The 21332-nt window shown below is 39.9% G+C and overlaps 3 protein-coding genes across 9 annotated transcripts in view; 2 read left to right on the top strand and 1 right to left on the bottom strand.

Moving 5' to 3' along the window:
* Positions 1–319: 319 nt before the first annotated feature.
* Positions 320–10761, top strand: RAB9A (RAB9A, member RAS oncogene family). Of its 2 annotated transcripts, XM_071430522.1 has the most exons (3): positions 320–511; positions 3764–3851; positions 8585–10761. In XM_071430522.1, exon 3 carries the CDS (start codon positions 8621–8623, stop codon positions 9224–9226), a length of 606 nt encoding a protein of 201 aa, XP_071286623.1. In that variant the 5' UTR covers positions 320–511; positions 3764–3851; positions 8585–8620; the 3' UTR covers positions 9227–10761. The 2 variants fall into 2 exon arrangements, with proteins under 2 accessions (XP_071286623.1, XP_071286624.1); XM_071430523.1 differs by lacking the exon at positions 3764–3851.
* A 2455-nt stretch (positions 10762–13216) lies between these two features.
* TRAPPC2 (trafficking protein particle complex subunit 2) lies at positions 13217–19192 on the bottom strand. Of its 4 annotated transcripts, none has more exons than XM_071430525.1 (5): positions 19103–19192; positions 18164–18274; positions 16377–16519; positions 15487–15574; positions 13217–14632 (listed from the first exon to the last, which is right to left on the bottom strand). In XM_071430525.1, the coding sequence occupies exons 2-5, from the start codon at positions 18254–18256 to the stop codon at positions 14534–14536; spliced, it is 423 nt and encodes a 140-aa protein (XP_071286626.1). In that variant the 5' UTR covers positions 18257–18274; positions 19103–19192; the 3' UTR covers positions 13217–14533. The 4 variants fall into 4 exon arrangements, with proteins under 4 accessions (XP_071286626.1, XP_071286629.1, XP_071286628.1 ...); XM_071430528.1 differs by lacking the exon at positions 19103–19192 and adding an exon at positions 18754–19096; XM_071430527.1 differs by lacking the exon at positions 19103–19192 and adding an exon at positions 18861–19096.
* Positions 19151–21332, top strand: part of OFD1 (OFD1 centriole and centriolar satellite protein) — a 31255-nt gene continuing 29073 nt past the window's right edge. Inside the window, exons 1-2 of one of the 3 annotated variants that reach the window (XM_071430500.1) lie at positions 19151–19268; positions 19381–19482. In XM_071430500.1, coding sequence (XP_071286601.1) covers positions 19387–19482 — 96 coding nt within the window. In that variant the 5' untranslated portion in view covers positions 19151–19268; positions 19381–19386. The other 2 variants (XM_071430501.1, XM_071430502.1) reach the window with 2 other exon arrangements.

Raw genomic sequence — 21332 nt, 5'->3', positions numbered from 1 at the left:
AGAGCAAGTAAAAGTGTTATCATTTCCAGGGGAACGCTCTCAGACGGCTCACGGTAATGATCGATGGGAGATGGCCCTCGATGGCCTTTCCGGCCCTGGTTTGGCTGTGGGCAGTCTTTCCCGCTGCGGGCTGTCCCGTTGTTCCCGTTGTTCCCGTTGTTCCCGCTGTTCCCGCTGTTCCCGCTGTCCCCATTCCCGCACCATCCCGCAGCTCCAGCCTGAGCGACTCCCTCCGTTCCCGTCGGGGCGTGGCCTTGCTGAGTGGGCGGGGCCCTGTCGGGTGGGCGTGGCCTTGCCGGGTGGGCGGGGCCGTGCTCACGTGGTCCAGGTCCCGCCCCCGGCCTGTCCGCCATGTTCGTTTCTTCCGCAGCCCCCGGTGGCGGTGGCGCAGCCCGGGACCGGGACCGGTGGAAGGAGCGGCGGCAATTCCCTTCCCACGGGCAGGGATCGGCCTCCCCAGCGCGCCCGGGAGCGGTGGCAGTTCCCTTCCCGCGTCCTGGAGCCGAGTCAGGTTGCTTTCTTTTCCTTTCCCTTGTTGGCGCGTTCCCCGCTCGCTCCCCCGCCGCTGATCCCAGGAGCGCTCCCCGGTGTTCCCTGGCGGGAGCGGGAAGGCAGCCCCGGCCGGGCCCGCGGTGGGAGGGGGCCCCGGGCGCTCCCCAGAGCCGGTGCGGGTGGCGGGGAATGTGGCGTGATCCGGGATCCCGTGACTCCGGGGCAGGCGGCGGCTCCTTTGGGAAGCGGCTCCAGCTGGCCTGTGGCCGGTCACCGACCCCGAAGCGCTTCCTCCCGTCTGAGAGACATCGCTGCTCTGTCAGGCTGAAACTCGTTTTCGTACCTGTGTCCTCAACACGGTTCAGATTGGGAACAGAAGAAGTATTGAAGCTCCTTTTATCTCCTTTTTCTCGTTGCTGGGGGCTTGGAGCGGGCAGCCCAGGGAGGTGATGGAGTCACCGTCCCTGGAGGTGTTTAAGGAAAGGCTGGACGTGGCACTCAGTGCCGTGAGCTGCTTCACAGGGAGGTGTTCGGCCCTAGGTTGGTCTCGGTGATCTCAGAGGTCTTTTCCAACCCAGTGGGCTCTGTGTGGAGAGGGGCCGCCTGCCCAGCGCGCCCTTGGGTTTCAGTTCTCCTTTTTCGAAGCAGTGGCTCGGCTCAGCCGCTTGGCAGGGCCGGGGGAGTTCCCGGTGGCGGCAGGTGGCTCTGCGGGATCAGGTGTGGGCAGGGATAGGGATGGGCCAGGGCTGGGAATCGCCTACGTCTGCGTGGTTAATGGGCTGCCCTCGGTGTAAGTCAGTCCGTGTTACAGGTAACTTGTTCAAAACAATTTAGTGGATAACAGGATAGTGCAAGAAAAATAGTTTTAAAAACCTCCATTAGTGCCTTTATAGCAAAGTTACGTTTAACTAGATACATGGAGAGCATTTCAGTTTTATTAACTTGCGTGGGAAGTTAATAAAAGTTAAGTGGGAAGTTAAGTAGGGAACTTCTTGGCTATGTTTTGTTCAGGAATTGAAATGCTTGTCTGCAGATAGCCGTCGTGCAGCCTCCCATCCCTACGTGTTTTCCTTTTTGTCTATAATAATTTACAGCTACACTAAATAAGCATGTGGGTTTTATTTGTCTTTACTTTTAACGTGTTGTGCAACACTGAAGTTGTCAGTGCTAGCTTTTTTTAGAGCAAGGGTGGCTATTTGTGACGGGGGTTTTTTTCAAAGTGTTTTTCCATTACTTTTAGTAGCTTTGAAGGTAACAAGCTGTAATGGCAGACTGGAGGGAGAGCACACCTACCCAGAATAAATCCAAACCATTTTTTTCTTAGCACTTTTATTTTCAGAGAAACCTAATCAAAGGATGATACAGCTCTATCTGTGTTCCATACCAACATTAAATTTATAATGAACAGTTACTTTTCTCTGTCTTCATTCAGTTTGTGTGAAGCTGTCTTTGCTGTCTTAATTTAGTAAAGCCTTTTCCATAAAGTTAGAAAGAGACAGTGGGTATTAAAAAAAACCAAAATAAACAAAAAAACCCCCAACAAACCAAAACACCTGCTCTAGCCGTTCTCGTTTCCTTGTTTTACTTTTGAGTGCTCAAATGCTATCAGTTTCCTTAAATTGAAAATATGTGTAAAAAAGGAATTGCAGAGGGTCAAATAAGATATTTAGATTTCAAGCTTTGTTTTATTTTGTGTCAATTTGGTAATAAATTATGGGAACCAGATCTTCCAGCTCCTTAGGTTTGGAATTTTACATAAATGTTTCACAATGGATAAAGGCTTGTAAGAAGTCCTTAGTGTTTGTTGTTTATTTTTTTTTTAATAGTGTTGGTTCTCCCTTGTGTTTTGTTTATGTTTTCCTTCTGAGCAGAGCAGACAAGTGTGTTGGCCTGGTACAGTGTAACCCACTTAATGCCTTAGGGATGGGCTTTTGTCACAAGGGTTACACTGGGAAGAATATGAATGTACAAGGTAGCCTTGAACTAATAGAGGCTGCTATTACTAAGATTCCCTGAAGGAAAAGGGAAACTAATGCAAGGGAGAAAGATGAGCACATTTGGGCAGAAATAATTGCTGGATAAGTTATTGAAAGAGTGGAAGCAGTAATAGAGAAGTAGGTTGCAAGGCGAATGTCAAATAGCTCAGGCATTGTTAGCAGTGTTGGACCAGGAGCAGCAGCACTGAAGGGTGTTTTGAAGTTGGCTGAAAGTAATAGAATATGTAAGCTGGAAGATGTTTAACTGTGAACTGCTGAGAAATGTCAACTCTGATTAAATTGGAATAAATGAGTTTGCTCATTTTACTTGAACTTGGGGAATGAGGTTGGAGGTGAAGGTTAGGCTTATGCAAGATTAAACTGGCAGAGATATAAATGTAGGTATTTCTCCTGACAAATTTTGCTAATTGACTTTGTGTCTAACTAGATGTTACACACAAAGTCTAACTTCTTTGTGTCTAACTAGAAGTTAGAAAAAATGAAGAGATTCTGGCAGTAGGTGCTGAAATGATTTAATGATCCAAGGGTTATGTGAACTTCAGGATTCCTTCCCTTGGCCACTGGGTCTTTCATAGTCCTGGGTCATGCCAGGCAACTGTTTGAACTAGAATACTGAGCTTCAAAGGAGTCAAAATCTTAAAAAGGAAGCCTCAAATAAAACTTTTTTGGTATCTAAATGAGTGGCAACAGCTGAATGACAGTTCATTTTGGATTGGGTTCATATAAAAAATTACAAATAAGTTCTAGTGATATTCTGGTGTTAGATGAAGGCTGCTTACAACTAGAGGCAATTTCAAATAGTCTGTGTTTTCTTTTGGATAGATGTTTAATAATTTGCTGGCAGGTTATCTTCATAGTGCAGTGGTGAAATCACAGATACAGGAAGGAAGACTTGAGAGGAGATTAGGACTTTGGTAGGGCTGGCTCTGAGGCAGCTGACAAGTGACTGTCAGCAAAGGGGTGTTCCTGATCCACAGCTCTTACGTCAATGCCCCATGGAAGGGAGGGTCAGGTTGGAGGCTGACTAATGTCTCTGCTTGTAGCACATTCAAAAGTACAAAGCCTGTAGCCTCTTGGCTTCATATCTGGTTGTTTTCCTTTGACTTGAGAAAGTCTTCCAAGGTTCAAATGTGTTTGTGGCCTCTTATGCACTAAAAAAGTATTCTTCTGCCACTTAATTGACCAAGGTATAAACCACTACCTCCCAAATATAAGAACAAGGATTGACTAAGGGGAGAAAAGTGAGAAAACATGATTCTGTCCTTTCTTTTCAGATTTTTGGAAACTTGCAGATCTGCTATAGGCAACAAGTTTTACCACTGTAGTGATTGAGGGCTGAGAAATGTAAATCCTCCACAAACAGTAAGTGTTGAAAACAATGTAGTTTTGGATTCTGCCCTTTCTGCTGCAACTCTTGTAGTTCTTGAGACTTCTTTTCAGACCTTTCACAGAGAAGCAATTAATGTCATTCTTTGATGGGCTGCTTTAACTAACAAACTACGTTTTCTATGCTAGCCTGGCAATTATTGTCAAATGCTTTGTTTCTGTGAAAAAACCCAACTACTAATGAGGGAGGGAGTTTACATTTCTATTGAAAGGCAAGTGTTTTTCAGTCAAAATACTTGCAGTGTTGTGCCTTTTTAAACTTCTGATACCAGTGGCTTAACAAAATATGGTGGCTTAGTAAATAAAATTGTGAATAAGCTTCAAAACTGAAATGGATGTGCTTATACATGTAAATTTGAGGATAGGAAGTTGTGAAACCTGGTCAGTGTTATGCTCATAGAACTGCTAATTCTGCTTGTCCATAACTTTAGTGTCTTTTTCTTAAGTCAAACATGGCCCCTTTTTGGCTGATGGCACATTAGGTTGCAAGTAAATATGTAATATAAGTAAACATGATTACTTACATGATGGGAACAAACTTGAGTCTATTTTACATTTAACAGCTTTGGTTAAAGGACAGTGTACTACATATCCTCAAGAAAACCTTTAGGTTTAGTCTTGGTTTTGTATAGCAGGTAGTTCACCACTGACCACTAAATGACAGTGATAACTGAAACAAATTTTCTTGCCTGTTTCCATGTTATAAAGTAAATACAAGTGGAGAAGCAATTGTCTGGAAATTAGAAGTCTCCCTTACATCTGTTTCTTCAAAATGCTAAGGCAGTTCAGTGGTGGTATTACAATAGATCCAGGTTTTGGTGCCCTATTAAAAATGGGGAGTGGAGGTGAGATTTCAGTTGCTATGTGTGTTTTTTTGAGTTTTTAATGGTGTGCTGCAGTGGCTGGTATCAGCATAGGAAAAATAAACTAAATAGGTCCAATTGCCTTGGTTTGCTTAATAGTTTACATGGGGTTTGCTTGCTGACATTCTAGAGGCAATGCAGTTACTGTGTTGGCTAGCACTGCTTTTCCATAGAACTTGAGTTCAGCATTTGTCTTCAGCCTTCAGTACCCTGGTGTGAGTGGGTCTTCCTTAATCTATGAAATTATTTTTATAGTAAAAAAGGACAAATTCTTAGACTTGAGTTCACGTGTTACTATTATAGTTTTCTAGACCAAGAATCCTGCTTTTCTTTGAGTGCTGCCTCAGTACAATACCTAAGAGAGGTATTTGTACTCAAAATAAAGACAGATATTAAGCTGACATATGGAAGTAACACAATCTAGATGAATAGACTGGACAAGGCAGTGGTATTTCATTAACCTTTGCAGAACTGGATTTTGTAATGCAAACTGCTTTTTCTGAGGTTGCTTAGCTGTTTGTCTTTCGTTGTGACAGCAAATATTTGGACTGATAGTGGAAATATTTGACTTGCAATTCATTTTACTGTTTAAAAGGGACATCCTGAAAGGCAACAATTAATTTACTTTTTGTGTTATGGTATATGATCATGTCATAAATTACATTTAGTAGAAAATGTTCCCTGCTTTTAACAGGAATATTGAAGTCAGTGATTTAAGCACTGTAATCCTTTTAAATTAGGGGAAGCAATTCAGAAATGGTTATCAAAATGAACCAGAGCGGGGCTGCCTTTTATTTGCTCTGACTTGCTTTGAATATTGAAATTATTGAAGAACATGAGGAAAATTATTCTTGTTACAGGGCCTTACAGGGTCTACTTGGTTGAGATTACTTTTACATTAACTAATTGTGTAGCTCACTAAGAAATAACAATAGCAAACAGTTACATGTAATTCTGTACTGTCTTGTGATTCCTGATGCTAGGTAAAACAATCACATGCACATTAGGAGTTAAGCTTATGTTTTGCTTTCAGATGATGAATGATGATTTAAACTGAAAAATTGATGTAGTAAATTTTAAAAACATCATATTGCATGTTAACCACCCTTTCCAAAACCACTGTCAAAATGCACATTATACAGATATTGTATTTTTCCTATTATACACTTTTAATTCTTGTAGTGTTTTAAGTATTTTATCATTGTATTATTTTTTGGAGTGTCAAGGCTTCATAACTTTAGGAAAAACAATTACAAAAATTGAGTTCTTTAAAAATCTTAAGTTATTTAAAGATGCACAATCAGAAAATAAATGCAGCAGTTTATTGTTCTGAAAAATACAACTCTGATTCAGCAGATACTCTAAATAACATTATCAGTTGTGGCTGCAGATGAGTCCCTTATACAATAATAAAACTATACTTGTATAAAGTTTTAGCTGCTCTCAAACAAAAATACTTATTAATAATTTCAAACATGCTTCTTTGATGCTTCAGAGACAGCTTATCAGCATCTATTTAAATAACTGAATGTATATTCCATTACTTTGGATTAAAAACTTTACAGAAACTTAATTCTAGCCTAGCATGGCAGCTGTGGACACTGAATGTTCTGAAAAGCAACATTGTCTGCAGCATCATGGAAGACTCTTTCTATAGATTTTGTGTGAAAGGACCAGTTTGGTCCACTTTTAATAGTTTGTGGTTGGTCTGTAATTGTCTGCCCAGTAAAACTAATTTATGGTCATCAGTCTCTTAGATCTCACTGGAATGGCCCACATAGTTGAAATTGTGCAAATTAATTTTCCAGTTTCTAGATGCACACAGTAATAGATGCTGTTAACACCTTTCTTATGTATATTTTGTTTAAAATGTGGCTTTGTGGACAATCTCATGATAATAACTGCCACTGATAAAAAAGCAGCTGCTAAAGAAGTGAGTGCTTAGTACCAGCCAGAGCTACTTAAGCCAGTTATTTATGCACGTTGTGTCATTCGCAGAACTTCCGATTTCTGCAGGACTGGAAAAATAAATTATAACTTGTTCCCTACACTGGTAGGGACAAGCAGGAGAACATTCAGTACCCTCTCTTCCCATGAAAGCATTATTTATTAAGAAGCAGCTCCTATCTATTGATGTAGAAACTGGAGGCCTAAATAAATACACTAGACCTTTTTCAAAGTTAAGAGTTAAGCATCTCTTAACTGCAACTCTTACATAAGCAGTCCAGTGACTCTAATGAGGTTTTTCACTAAAATGCACTAAAATGTATGTGTTCATAACCTGAGCCCTAGCCATTATCCTGTGGCTCTCTGAAGGGTAAATGAACTATCGTATTGTAGCTTCTAAGAAGTTTTATTATCATACAAACCTGTACAGAATTAAGGTTTTATAAACATTGTTTTTAACTATGCAGTATGAATGAATTAAATCACTTGCTCTGAAAAAAATTTTAATGGAAGCAGTCAGTTCCTTGTATTTTGACTTTTTTTTGTGTTGAGGCTCCAAACTACTCCTTTTACCTTACTGTAGATTGTACTGTATTTTTTGTAGCAAGTAAATATTCAAAGATGGAAAGTCACTGATAAAAAAAAAATTCCTGAAATTTCTTGCTCCTACTGTAGGCCTTGGTTGTAAGGCAGCACAGAGTCATATGACTCTCACACCAGCTTGTATCAGGTTCTAATTCTACAGCCACACTGTGGGTGATGTATATGCCAGTAATGCTAATTACAACTAGCAAGACCACATTCCTTCCTTCAAAGAAAGAGAGGGACTAGGCAACTTATGACCCATTTCCATTTTAAATAGATGCTATTTTCAGAGAAGCCTGTTAGGGCTGAAGCCCAGACTATCAGGTAGGTTTAGGAAAACAGTTCTCATGCAGAAACTCAGTTTGGGCTTGATAAAATGAAACTTTAGCCCCAAGCAATTAAAACACCATTTTACAGTATCAGTTGACACTACAGTTGTAAGTGCAAAGGTTGGGTACAAAGCACTAATAAGCAAACTACTTTAGTGCTAAAGGATTTTTTAAATTATTATTTCTTTTTAAGTTTAACAAGCCTTCTTTGGTGTCACTAATTTGCCATCCCAATGCTGGCAGCCAGACTATTCACTAGCACTTCCAGAATTTTTGACAGTTTTACTATGGGAAGTTGACACCTCCTAACTGAACTGTCATTGTAGGCTTGGGCTCAGTATGTGGCATTTTGAGTGTCATTGAAGTAGTAACAGCAAATTTTCTTTTTTGATAGTTTTAATAGTATTCTGCTGCAATGCTGTTCTGCAAGGAGTAAACTATAAACTATTGAATGTTTATTTAAATAAAATGGCAGCATTTGCATTAGTTCCATAGATAACTGTGTTCCTAATGCTTTGGTTTAAAAAGTAACTTTGGTAATAAAATACAGCACTGAATTGACTAGTTCAAGGCACGTGCTCTATAAAATTCTCTCACTCTGCTTTTTTCCATGAACCTTTTCCAGTGAACATAAATTAATTATAGCACTTGTTGAATGTGATGTGATACCCCTTCAGTACAAAGGGGGAGTGCTTTGAAGGATTTGGGGGTTTTAAATAGTTCTAAGTGACAAACCAGTAATTTATGCAGCATATTGCTTAGATGCAGACTGCAGTCTGTGGAACAGACACCTCTTTAATTTAATATTCTTGAGTGGATACTCTTACTGGAGAGTATCTGCAGTTCAACTGTTTAGTGGAGTCCTGTTTTTGTACATGAAACTTGATGTTGGTGGAATTTAAAACACATTCTAGATATATTTACATGTGCAAAATTTGGTGCTCAGAACTATTTTGCTTTTTAATGATTTCCTTAATCTTTACAGGTCTAGGAAAACAGGAGGATCTTTTCCCATAACAAAATGGCAACAAAATCATCGCTCCTTAAAGTAATACTGCTAGGAGATGGTGGAGTTGGGAAGAGTTCCCTCATGAACAGATACGTCACCAACAAGTTTGATGCGCAGCTGTTTCATACAATAGGTGTGGAATTCTTAAATAAAGAGTTGGAAGTGGATGGACATTTTGTTACCATGCAGATATGGGACACAGCAGGTCAGGAACGCTTTAGGAGCTTGCGGACTCCTTTCTATAGAGGTTCTGACTGTTGCCTGCTAACCTTCAGTGTGGATGACTCTCAAAGCTTCCAAAACTTAAGCAACTGGAAGAAAGAATTCATTTATTATGCAGATGTGAAGGAGCCTGAAAATTTTCCATTTGTGATACTGGGTAACAAAGTTGATATTGATGAAAGGCAAGTATCTACAGAAGAAGCCCAAGACTGGTGCAGGAATAATGGCAACCATCCCTATTTTGAAACCAGTGCAAAAGATGCCACTAACGTTGCAGCAGCCTTTGAAGAAGCTGTTAGAAGAGTTCTAGCCTCTGAAGATAGATCAGATCACTTTATTCAAACAGATACAGTAAACCTTCATCGGAAACCGAAGCCCAGCTCATCTTGTTGTTGACTTAAATTTCTTTTTGCCAAATTACTGTTGACTAGCTTGCTCTGTAAAAGAATGGGGAAGGTGTAGTAGATAGGATAACAAATGGGTTTCACTCTAATATTAAAATCGTAATATACTGCTGCTTTCATGGGGGAGAAAAAGAAAAATCTCCATTCATGAGTGACCCGTTGTTGAATTAGTGATGCTTTCTGTTTATGAAGACATCAAGGAAAAATAATATAAGAATATAATTTGCCAACTTTATTCAAATGATAAATACTTTGAATATAATTAAAACTTGAAAGTTCTAGAAGCACTACTTTGGAGAAGCTGTTCTGGAATTCAGGCACAAAGATACTTTTATATGTGTATATTTTTATGAAATCGGCATTCCACTTCTGTTTCATTAGGTGTCAGTTTCTTAACAATGCTAGATATTAAACTTCAGTCTCACTACATTCCTTTTGCTGTGAGTGGTACTTCATCTCTAATGTGGTTATTATAAGTTAATATAAATTACGTCCAGGTCTTCTAATTGCCTAATGTTGCTGTAATTTGTGTAGGTTTGTAAGTAGGAGGTAAATTTCCTACGTATTTAATGTCCATTTTCTCCCATATACTATTCTAATGCTGCACTAATTTTTCTGGTAGTTTAATGCAAAATACTGATCATTTTTTAAATTAATGTGTGTCCTTGCCTTAAGTCCATTCTGGCATGTTTCTGATCAATAAGGTGAAAAATCTGAGTAACTGAAAAATAACTGTTTTTTGAAAACGAAATGCTTTATTCAGTCAGCTTTAATAGCACTTGAAAGGATCCACATTGTGACAATTTTTTAGGAAAAGTTGTGTACAGCCTTAGAAGTTCCAAACTTCTTGTTTCTGTTAACCTGAGCTATGAATGTGTTTACCTGTAATATCTGCACTGTGATATTAAGGAATGACAATACGTAGAGAACTCAGGAAGATCTTGACTTACAGTAGATTTGACAGCTTTCAGCCCTAATACAGTTATATAACTATAGATAGTGTTTGAGCTGAATTTGATCATTATTAAAATTGCTATTTTAGGATATGGACTTGTACCTTTAAGAGATAATGTCTTTTATATTACTGAATTCATTTCATAATTATGAACCAGAGCAAATTCTGTATTTGTTGGACAGTTTTTTGCTGTCAGGCAGACAAAACTACAGGTGTTTTTGAGGCTTTCAGCTGCAGTTTAAGTGGTAGAATACTTGTATGAGAAATGGTTATTGACTCTCAGAGTAACCACTGTCCTTGCAATAGGAGAATTGCTAGTGCACTAGCAATTGCTTCCATCTCTCATTGACTGCTAACAGGCACACATGTGCATGTGGTCTGAGCGAGGAAGTCTGATGCTGCAGGACAGGCCATGTTATTCATTAAACAACTGCTTTCTGTACAGAAACTTTTTTGTTTCAATGGAAAAGCATTTCTTGAAGAGTACATTACCAGCAAGCACTTTATCTTAAAAGTATCTGATCAATCTGTACCAGGTGTAATTATTTGGAAGTAAAGCTTGCAAAAACAAACCCTTCTTGTTGCTCTTAGTACACTTTTCTGAATGTATTTATTCTTGCTTGACCTGTCCAGGACAACTTTAGTCTGCAGATCTGCTACTCCTGCTTCAAACTTCCTTCTTTTTATCTTTTGTGCATTCCTAAGTCTGATTCATCATTGCAGTCCTGCATCTACACCAACAGAACTGTGTTTTAAAGTTCAATCCCTGAGCAGTTAAATATAGGTTGAACTGCCACTTATGTTTAATTTCTAGTCAATGAATAAAAAGATCTGTAAAGAAAATCTTAGCTAAATCCCTCTTAATCTTAGGATGAGAGAGCAAAAAGCTTTAGAAATTAAGATTGCTTGTGTTACGGGGCTACGAAGCTAACGACATGAAATTGTTGTAAAACCACTACCTTACTAGTTAAAGCTTCCTTTAACATTCATTTTAGCAGAGATTAAGGTTGAAACTAAACAGGAGCTGAAGCTATTGTGACTAGAGTACTATAGGTACCATTCAAGTAAGATTGCTAAAAGGGAAAAATGAAGGATGAGAAGCACTGTCATCTTTCTTCTGTGCAAGCATCTGTGTTTTCCCATCTGTCCCCCTTCCATTTCACATCATGGTTACCAAGCCTCCATCTCAGAAGTAGGTTTAATCAAGTTAAAACATAATCCCATAGAAGTGTATTACTCATGCCCTGGGAGCTGCTGTATCACAACTGCACACTCATCACAAAAGTGGCCAGTGAAGATAAACAGGCGTGGACATGCTTAGTAAATAAGACAGTATAGGAATTAGGCCAGGAATTGGTCTCAGAGGGAAACTACTTAGTGTCTACAGAATCAAAAATCTTTTGACAAGCACTTATAGGTGACAGGTATATAATCATAATGCTTAATAATAAACATTAATTTCTGTACTTTGTAAAAGCTAGGTTGCATTCCATATGGATGTAAGGTAGGCATTTGTGGCTTATGTTTCAATTCACTGATTTGTTTCAAGAGCTAACACACCTCAAATATTACAGGGTCCTGTTAGCAGTATATGGAGCTCTGTAGATTGACAGAGCATACTGTGTAACATGTATGCAAAGTTCCAGTGTCCTTTAAAATGAGGAAAAAGAACTGTTGTGGGTTGGTGGGACTGCTGGAAGCTGTGCTTGTTGGAGAGCAGAATGGGAAGGGGCAGAAGACGCTACCTGGGACAGCTGACAGCTCCTGTCACAACAAACTGTATCAATGCTTACATAAGCTGCTTTAACAGCTTCTCCATACCTCAAATGGATCTGAAATTAAGTCACCTGACAGGTTACCTAAACAGTAATAGAACCTTGTAGAAAGTGGAGTCTGAATTGCATTTCCAGACTGGATTTACTAAAGTTGATTCATGTTAGCTTGTGCTAATGGTTCTCATCTCCTTATGCTTGTTTTTTGAATGACTTAGGGTAATTCTAATCCCTTTAACTCATAAACTTTTTATTGCCTTTATTGCATAATGCAGATTATCTATGTTTTCTTGTACTGCAACAGACTTTATTTTGAATTCTTACTCTTAAGCCCCTGAGAGGGTAGGAACGTAATCCTTGCAAAGGAGGTGTCTTTTCACTGAGAAACTGTTCACTGAAGCATGCTGGAACTGCAGCCTTCAGGCCTAGAGCAGATTTGTGACTTTAGCAGACCACAAGATAACTTTCACCCATCACTTCAGCTAGTGGTCTTTCAGCTGACTGAGAAGAGTCACAAACTAAAGCAGAACCAAGTGTTTCTCCACGTCCAGAGAACTTGGAGCTACCTCACCAAGGCCTTCAGGGTTCTGTCACAAGACAATGCCCCTGAACGACAAACTCTAGGACAAAGGTGATGTGTTAGGACATAATTCTTCCATTCCTGTGCCAGTAACAGTCTGTTTTTATAAAGCCTAGGTGGACCTGAGTCTGCATTTCCCATCTACAATTCCTATATTCAGAGGAAAGAGGGAAAGATGTAGGGGAGGCATAAGAACAGGCACCATTTGGCTAACTGCCTTCAGAAATCAGGCAAGAAAGAAAATACTTTCATTTTTCTTAATGTCCTACTGCAGCAGCAAATGCAATTATAAAAATATATAGCTTCTAAAAGTGGTAATCCTTCATATTTGCCAAGCCTTTTCTTCCTGCTAAGTATATGATTATTTAGTATTTCCTAGTGAATCCAGATGTCATGCTACAGGGGCAGAGGCAGAAAATAACTGCAGCTCAGTGGCCCCTTATCTCATGATCAAGAATGCTTTACCTCAAGTGTGTTTGTTATTTCCATGTATACAGAAAAAAATTTGATTTATATAAAATTACATGACATTATCAAAGTGCTGTACAATGCAGTTTATATGCAAAAACATTGCAAAGACAGGTATTCCCATCTTCACTGGCCACCCGACCAGGTACTGATACTGTGGTTATCTAGTTTTCTTCTAAATCACTTCAAGTATACTCAACAAGCATCCATACTACAACATTTCACGTTTTATTTAAGGTAAATATGTTCTTTTTTCTCATGGAACATTTTACAGTGACAACATAGCAGTAAGTGCAGAAATGATGACTGACTATACACTTACAGCACATATAGATGTGGACCCCTTAATTATACAGACTATGCAAAATGTTTCTTAGAATAGCATGCCACTTCCTTTGGAAATTACTTATCAGACTTTTTTGAAAAAAAAAAAAACTACAAGATAGCTTATACAGATTTGCTGCAAAAAGAAACAGAATACTTAACATTGTAAACCCAAGCAAAGTGTTAGGTACAAAAATGCCAAATGATCTATTTAAAAATTACTGGTTTGGAATGATGTTAAGTTTTGCAAAATGGTTCCTAAAACATTTTACAATGGAACAGGAGCCAGACAGGTCAAATAATGCCTTTCTGAAACCTCAAGAAATATAGTTTCATGGTGCAAAGATTGTCCTCTAAATTTATTTAGAAAAAGAAAGTTTCAGCAGTTGAAGAAATAATGGGAAAAACATGGGCTTAAACATGTAAATTTAGTTTGGGTTTTTTTCATGTGTGAATTAGAGTTAATGTCAGGGCAGATCTGGCTCTTCTAGTCTATCTCATTCATTGATGCAATACTGCAGCTAAATGTGTATTGCACTAAATACATGGAAAATTTGAAATTAGAAACTTTTAAACTCTAGGGGTTTTCTCAAAATTTCTTCATGTACTGGAGACAGCTTTTCTGATTTTCCATTTTTTATTGAGCACTTTATATACAAACAATTACACATCAATAAATAGAGGCTTGATTTACTACCACAGAGTGTAATCTTAGTCTGGTTAGTCTTCAGAGCAAGCTCTCTACTGAAGGAATACAACTAGCAAAGTTTATTATAAAATTATGCACTTAGGCCAAACAGTCAAGAGTTCCCTTTTGCTCATATTAAACCAGGTGACTGGTGACATCTTTTGCATTTAGGTCTGATTTCCTCCCACCCTGTGTCAGAGGCTTACACTTGGCCTATGCACTAACGCATAATGTCTCAGTTTCTTCTTTTGTACCTCTGCAGCCTCTGACAGTTTAAAACTTTATTTTCATATCACATAAAAGGAAACTTCTTGAGATACACCTTTTTTTTTAACCAGAGAAGCCTGGCTGTTTTTATCTATATCAGCAAAAGAAAAAGCTGCTTCAGCATCCAATTAGTCAGTCTTCAGAAGATGAGTATAAAACATGCAGGGGACTAACCAGACGAAGTACAGTTCAAACAATCATGAAAGCAGGGAAAAAGCACTCACTCAGGAGACTGATTTATTTATTCAGCTTAAAAGATGTTTCTTCCCAAGGAACTGGACTTTCCTTTCAAAGGCAGTGGATCGAATAGGAGTATTGAGTTCATAAAATGGATTCATTGCAAACTGGGAAAAGAAGGAAAAACCCATCAGTAAGCACAATGCCCAGCCCTGGAAAATGTCACTTCAGGTGATATCTACTGCTAGCTTTCAGCCTATTTAGTGTCACTAACAGCACAGACCTCCCAGACAGTCCTTGCTTTCCAGGCCCTTGCATTCTCTCCATACATGTGCAGAGCCATCCCATAGCACCAGCTCCTCAGAACAAAACCCATCACATTGGTGGAAATCAGGATCATTTGAGTGCCTGTGGGAGGCTGAGATGGTGATGCTTCCCATGACTGTTTGCCATGACCCTGTACAGTGGAAGTACCACCAGGATTTGGGAACAAGGGCTATGTATTCTGAGAGCAAAGCTACCAGGCTCTGTAGAAGAGTCCTTTCATTATCATCATTAATGATACCATACTACCACAAAATGCATCACAAGAAGTTGCCCCACAAGTTCTCTGTTGCCCAGAGAAGCTGTTGATTCCTCACCCCTGGAGTTGTTCAAGGTCAGGTTGGATTGGGCTTTGACCAATCTGGTCTAGTAGAAGGTGTCCCTGCCCATGGCAAGGAAGTTGTAGATGGTTTTTAAGGTCCCTTCCTACCCAAACCATTCTAATCTATTCTACAAAAAATCACTGGACTAAAGTGAAGAAGTCTAAAAGAGCACAGTTTATAAAATTTTAAAAAACCTATTCTGTTTAATGGAAAATAGAGCCTTTGTGTCACATTACCAGCTCTGGCTGATGTGGATTGCACAGGTGCTTATACAGGCCCCCAAGAGAAAAAGTGCTAATACAGCTGTGCCTGAGCGCAAGCAGCATAACATGCTTAAAAGTAGTGCAGCAAGACCATAAAAAATGATTTCTTACCTTTATATACAACTCATATACATCAGTAAAGAAGTTCTTGATTCCATCTTCTTGCCTTACATCATGAAGCATTATAAATCTCATATGTACAGTAAATAAGGAGAATAAAACTTTTACAAAGAAAAGAGACATTATCCTGAGATAAGCATTTACACGTAATTCAACATATACCTAAAATGTTTAGCTGTACATGAAATAGCAGTGACTCATAGGAGGAAGCATTTAAAAAAGTAATGGAAGCTATGAAATTTGGAAAGCCTTACCTTTATATTTTAACATCCCCCTATTTGAAAATAATCACCTCTCTATGCAAGGTTTCTTTGTAATTCAATTTCAATTTAATTCTGAAATATAATTCAGAATTTCTCAATGTAATTCAGAAATTTCATGGATCTGAGGTGCATCTCCCTGCACCTCAGCCATGTACCCCTAAAGTTAAAATGTCATTCAATGTTTCTTGCTATATGTAACAAATGTTTCTCAACAAACAGTTCCAGGACTACCTGTACATAGTATCAAGCCTCAGCACTGCATTTCCACCCCTGGAGTGACTGACACCAGGCATGGTCACTGCCACTTCCCCTCTCCAGCACGGTCAAAGGGGTGGGAACAGAGATCATACAAGCTTGCTCAGAGCCTCTCATACCTCTTTACTCCATGTACCACATTTCATTATGCTATTTTGGCTCCTACAAAGGTAAAAATCCGCTTTTCCAACTGTTCCCAGCTGCTGTGCCTCCCACTATAGTTCTTCCTGTAGCTGATGACTCTAACAATAATAGCGAGTAGCCAGAGAAATCTGATCCAAACTCACTTTATATAAATTACCTCTTTCTGGGGAAAGGGTTTTCTTACATAAATATAAGGAAAGAGAATAGGGAAGGATATGTCCAGCTGTGACAAAAGCAGAAACAAACCATTCATTAAACTTATCCACAGTCTTCAAGTACATGTTGTTAGAAAGCCACATGTTCTCATCTACGAGGTCGAGAGCAGCATGGGCAATGAACTGGTTGAGATGGCGATGATCATCCTGGTGCATTTCCAGAACACAGCAGATCAGTGATTCAGTGAAAGGAATGAAATACAAACAATCATTTGCTCCAGTTGCTACAGATCCAATGTTCAAGTTACATAATGTTACATTTGCCCTGCTTTTCTGTTACATGTGCCATCCTGTAATTAAATGAAACTAGCATATGTTTTCATGATATTTGGTTTCAAGGGAGAAAAAAGGTCATAATAAAAAGATCATCACAAAACCAGTCCTGAGAGCAACAAAATCAGTAAAGCCTGTATTATGTCACAGGAACAAACTCAAGCATGAATTCTTTTGTTTACTGGTGGGCAAACTCCCACTGCTAACTTATTCCACAATATAGGCCCTCATATGGTCTTTTTCTCTTCTTTCCAGACATCTGTTTTTGTGATATTTATATAGCATATATAAATGTAGCATTTTCTGGACTCTAACATTTCAGTCAAATTTGGCAGAAACTGACGCATAGGTTACAATGTGTAAAGGCTGGGGGACAGATCCAGAAAGCATAAATACAGAGGACAGGTATGCTAATAAAATCACCTAAAGATTCTGTTTTTCTCATGTTGTTTGCCTAAAACCAGGATTGTTTTATTGGTTTTGGGGTCTTCCTTTTTTCTGCCACTAGTATTAAATATGTGCCTGCAGATGTAAACTGCATCTCTTCCTATAATAAACATGAGATCACAGTGTTTGGCCTGTGTACTCTGTATGCAATCTAGAACACCAGAGAACATCTGCCAAGAAGAGATACAGGACAAAACCACACTGGAAGCTTTTATCAGACTGGAAGAATAAGTAGTTTTGTACTGTTTCTCATAGTAACAGGATGCTGTTACTGCCACTCTCACCTCTCAGGTTTTCCCTACAATCAGCTTTTACACATCCTCACACAAAGTCTAGTCCGAGTAGCCTTATTTATGATCTTTTATGAGACATTAGTTCAAAATACAGATGATTCCATGCAGTTCCAATCAGTGACATCACATATTTCCATTTTTGCATACACTCTCAGATACATGCACTTTTATTCTGAAATCTATTTTTTCTTTGATGTAAAGCCACTTACAGATACATTTGTTCTTTTCCCACTGGAAACAATACTTATTGAGTAGTATTACATTTATCACATTTTCAAAGTCTTGATTTATCAATATAAGTTTTTAGCTTTCCTTACTTAAAAGCAAATATGATTAACGAAGATGATGAAAAAATTAGGTATTTTATAGCATAAAGAATAAAAGACTGGCTAGAGCTTTCAAATTTATGTTTCTTTACCTTATTATTGTATATAAATGTCTTAAAAGTAAGTGGCATTAAACAATGAACAGCTACTATAAAACCTCTGTACACTAAGAGAAATTACCAAAGCAAAACTAAGATATATATATATATTCTATAACATACAGCAGGGAATATATAAGGAAGCTGTGTTTTGTGAAAAACTAGTATAATCTGGCAAAGATATTTTTAAGAGACTTGGGAAATCCAGAGTTCTACTCCCTGTGACAAAATTTCTGTTCAATAAACCCCAGAAAACAGTACCTATTTCTTTTAACAACAATGCTGGTCATGCTTCTAATACACTGTAGAATTATAAAAGAATCACAGGAGTGTCATAGGGGGAAAAAAACACACCTTTGACTCTACTTTTCCAGGAGGCAGAAATTCCATTTCAAATATGGGATTATCATGATGACCAACTATCACGAAGTAGAAACTTCCAGACATTCTTCAAAGCAATGCTCTCTACAAGAAAAGATAAAAATACTGATGGCTCTATATACAAACTCTTAATCTAAGTAGAAGAGCACCTAAAAATCAGCCAATGTGCTCCCATCCATATTTACCAGAGGCTAAAGAGAGATAAACATTTAGGTATGCTCATCAGGAGAATGGAGCCGAGCTCTTCTTGGTGCAGCCACCCACCAGGATGAGAAACAACGGGCAGGAACTGATGCCCGAGAAGTTCCAACTGGACACGAGGAACAACTTATTGCTGTGCGTGTGACTGAGCACCGGAACAGCCTGTCCAGAAAGCCTGGAGTTATTCCAGAACAGTCTGGACACAATTCTGCGCCCTGTGCTCCAGGATGACCCTGTTTGAGCAGGTTGGGCCAGATGCCTCTGTTCCCTCCCAAGCTGTCAGATTCTGGGGGAGCCGGAGAATATCCTTGGGAAGTAGACCTGGAACCCAGGTACCTAAAACCGACTCCTGCCCTGCTCACCGATGATTTACCCCCGGTAGCCCCCGGACACAGCGATCCCAGCCCCTAACGCGCAGCACCCGCCTCCGAGGAGCCTCCTCGCCTGCCTCTCCCCGGGCCCTGCTCACAGGCAGCAGAAGGGGAAGGGCGGCCGGCGGCGGCGCCTCCTCCCTGGGACAATCCCACGGCTCCATCCCCAGGCCCTCCAGAGCTGCCCGGAAAGGCCGACCCGTCCCGCCGCCCCCCGGGGGGAAGGCCCGGACTCCGCGGAGCTGCCAGGGGGCCCGCGGCACAGGGGGAGAGGGAGGCGGGCAGGGAGAAAGGGAGAAGGGCCCCGGCCCGCAGGGTCCCGCCCGGGCCCACCGCCTACCCTGCGCCGCGCCCCATCCGCCCGCGGCCCCGGAAGCGCCGCGCTGCGCCCGCCCCATCCGGCGCCACCGTGACGCCTCAGCGGCCGCCGCGCCGCGCCCGTAGCCCCGAGCGGCCCTGCCCTGCTCGGCCGTGCCCGGCCACGCTCCCGGCCCCGGCGCCCTCCCGTGGGTAGCGGGAGGCTGCCCGGGAAAGCCCGAGCGGGCCGAGGGGGCGCGGCGAGAGCGCTCGGCGTCTCGCTGCGAGTCAGTAATGCCCCTTTTTGTTTCGGTGTCGTAGGGCAGGATGGCATCGGTTGAAAGGGAGACACTGTCCCAAGAGGAGCTCCGGAAAAGGCTGTATCAGACTTTTAAGAGCCGAGGCGTGCTGGACACACTTAAGGTGTGCTTTGTTTTCAGCAGGTGCTGTCTGTGATCCTCTGTGCTGCTTTAACACAGCCCCAAAAGCCGTGCCGAGTACAAGCGTCTCGCTCTCTCCACCAAGTATTGTTTTGCCACAACTTAATTATTATTTGGCAGGGGGGTATGGTGTGTGTTGTGTTTGGGCGTTTTTCCCCCCTTTGCGAGGTTCTCCCTAAACAGAATGGCCTTTCATTATGCCTTGGCCTAGGATGTTTCAGGAAGGTTAAAAGCCTGCTTTAGGTCTTTGAAAATACCCAAACTTGAAAAAAGAAGTTAGGCAGGGGAGAGAACAATAAATTAGAATATAAAATAGGAAATAATCTCTCAGGTTACAGGGTGTGTTTATTACCTATGGTAATTAAGCATGTTATATGAATAATACAGGATGTGTTTATTACCTCTGATAATTAAGCATGCTATATGAATAATACTTCTAAAATACTACAATCCTGTTTCAAAACTATTTGAGCTGTTCTGTCCTTGTGTGCTTGTTCAGGAGAATGTATAGGAAAAAAATCAAGATCAATATTTCAAAACTATCATTGATAATCCAATACCTAAGAATTTGCTGTTCAGGACAGTTTGTTTTTGCGTTACTGATTTCCATACCAAGTTTGCAATGCTTGAACCATTTCTCGTTTGACTTAACTAATATTCTATCAGATTACTTTGTGTTTAAGTTCAATTTTCTGCTTTGTTTAACTTGTCTAGAAAGTTATTTCTGCCTTCCTTTTCTGTACTAGGGACAGGGATTTAGCCCTGTGCTTTCCACCATCACTTTGCCACAAGATGTATAAGAGGTCGCTGTTCTTGGTTGTTTTGGAGACAACATTACTTCTTTTAAAGTTGGCTAAAACTGGACAAGTTCAGAAATTAGTAAGGAAAACAATTTTTGTCAGTTTTGTTTGAGAGTTGGACTTAATGATCCTTTCCAACTCAGAATATTCGGTAGTTCTGTAATTTTGTTGTCAGCCTAATTTCTCTTGAAAACCATTCTAAAATATCAGGCTGGTCTGATGATCCAGCTTGGTTCAGTTTTGCTAATTATTTTGTCGCATTTTTGGTAACACCACCTCTTTATTCAGTTGTGTCACTGTTGCACACCTGCTTTTGAAAGCTTAAAGCACTATTTGTGCCATGATTTTTCCTATAAACAATTTGTATAAACAATTTGAATAACTGTATAATGAAAATAATTCCTTCTTCCTTCACGGAAGGGAGATCATCTGATTTTAGGTTACTTTTTTCCCTCTGTTGTAACTTACACAATACAAATAAATAATTTAATAATGCCATTTAGTTATTATTAGTGGCTGTAGGTCTCTTTGGTTAGTACTGTTTTGCTTCCCTACAAAATAATTGGTATTAAAGACATTGAATTTTTTGTTTATTTTGCCATCTACTTTTGTGATGTCATGAGCAGTTTCTTGATATGAGACTCAAAAGAGGACCAGTGAGGGTTTCAAGAATACCTGAGATGGAGGCCACATCAGGAAGGCTTTATTTAAGCCAAAGGGAAGGAAAACGGGAAAGCAGAGATCTGAAAATGATGGTACAAGAGGGGTGTTTATGTGAGCTCTTGACTGGGAACTTCTTTTTAGTCCTATGTTTGATATATTTTGAGGGAAAGTCAGATTTCATTGTATCCACCATTAGAGAGTTTTGAAGAAGGGCAGGGTATTCATAGTGCACTTCCAAATTTTGCCAAAATTACTCTGCCGTGTTCTGTTTTTAGGTTGTATAAGTAAAATGAGGCTCCTTGTGGATTTTGAAAAATTAAAACTCTCATTGAATCACCTGTAAACTGATAATACAATGGGTTTTTTTCTG

This window comes from Agelaius tricolor, unplaced genomic scaffold (assembly GCF_023055355.1).
Source record: "Agelaius tricolor isolate 1412-34295 unplaced genomic scaffold, bAgeTri1.0.p SCAF_7, whole genome shotgun sequence".
In the NCBI taxonomy this organism is placed as follows: Eukaryota; Metazoa; Chordata; class Aves; order Passeriformes; family Icteridae; genus Agelaius; species Agelaius tricolor.
The sequence above is the reverse complement of the archived record's forward strand: the minus strand, read 5'-3'. Positions and strand labels throughout refer to the sequence as shown.

Bases quoted from the DNA above. Each gene is read 5' to 3' on its own strand.
- TRAPPC2 (XM_071430525.1), bottom strand. From the start codon at position 18,256: ATGTCTGGAAGTTTCTACTTCGTGATAGTTGGTCATCATGATAATCCC. The intron at 16,520-18,163 runs GTGTGTTTTTTT...GAAATGCACCAG, and splicing joins CTGGAAAAGTAGAGTCAAAG to GATGATCATCGCCATCTCAA. The intron at 14,633-15,486 runs GTAAGAAATCAT...TTCTTTTCCCAG, and splicing joins TATATGAGTTGTATATAAAG to TTTGCAATGAATCCATTTTA.
- RAB9A (XM_071430523.1), top strand. From the start codon at position 8,621: ATGGCAACAAAATCATCGCTCCTTAAAGTAATACTGCTAGGAGATGGT.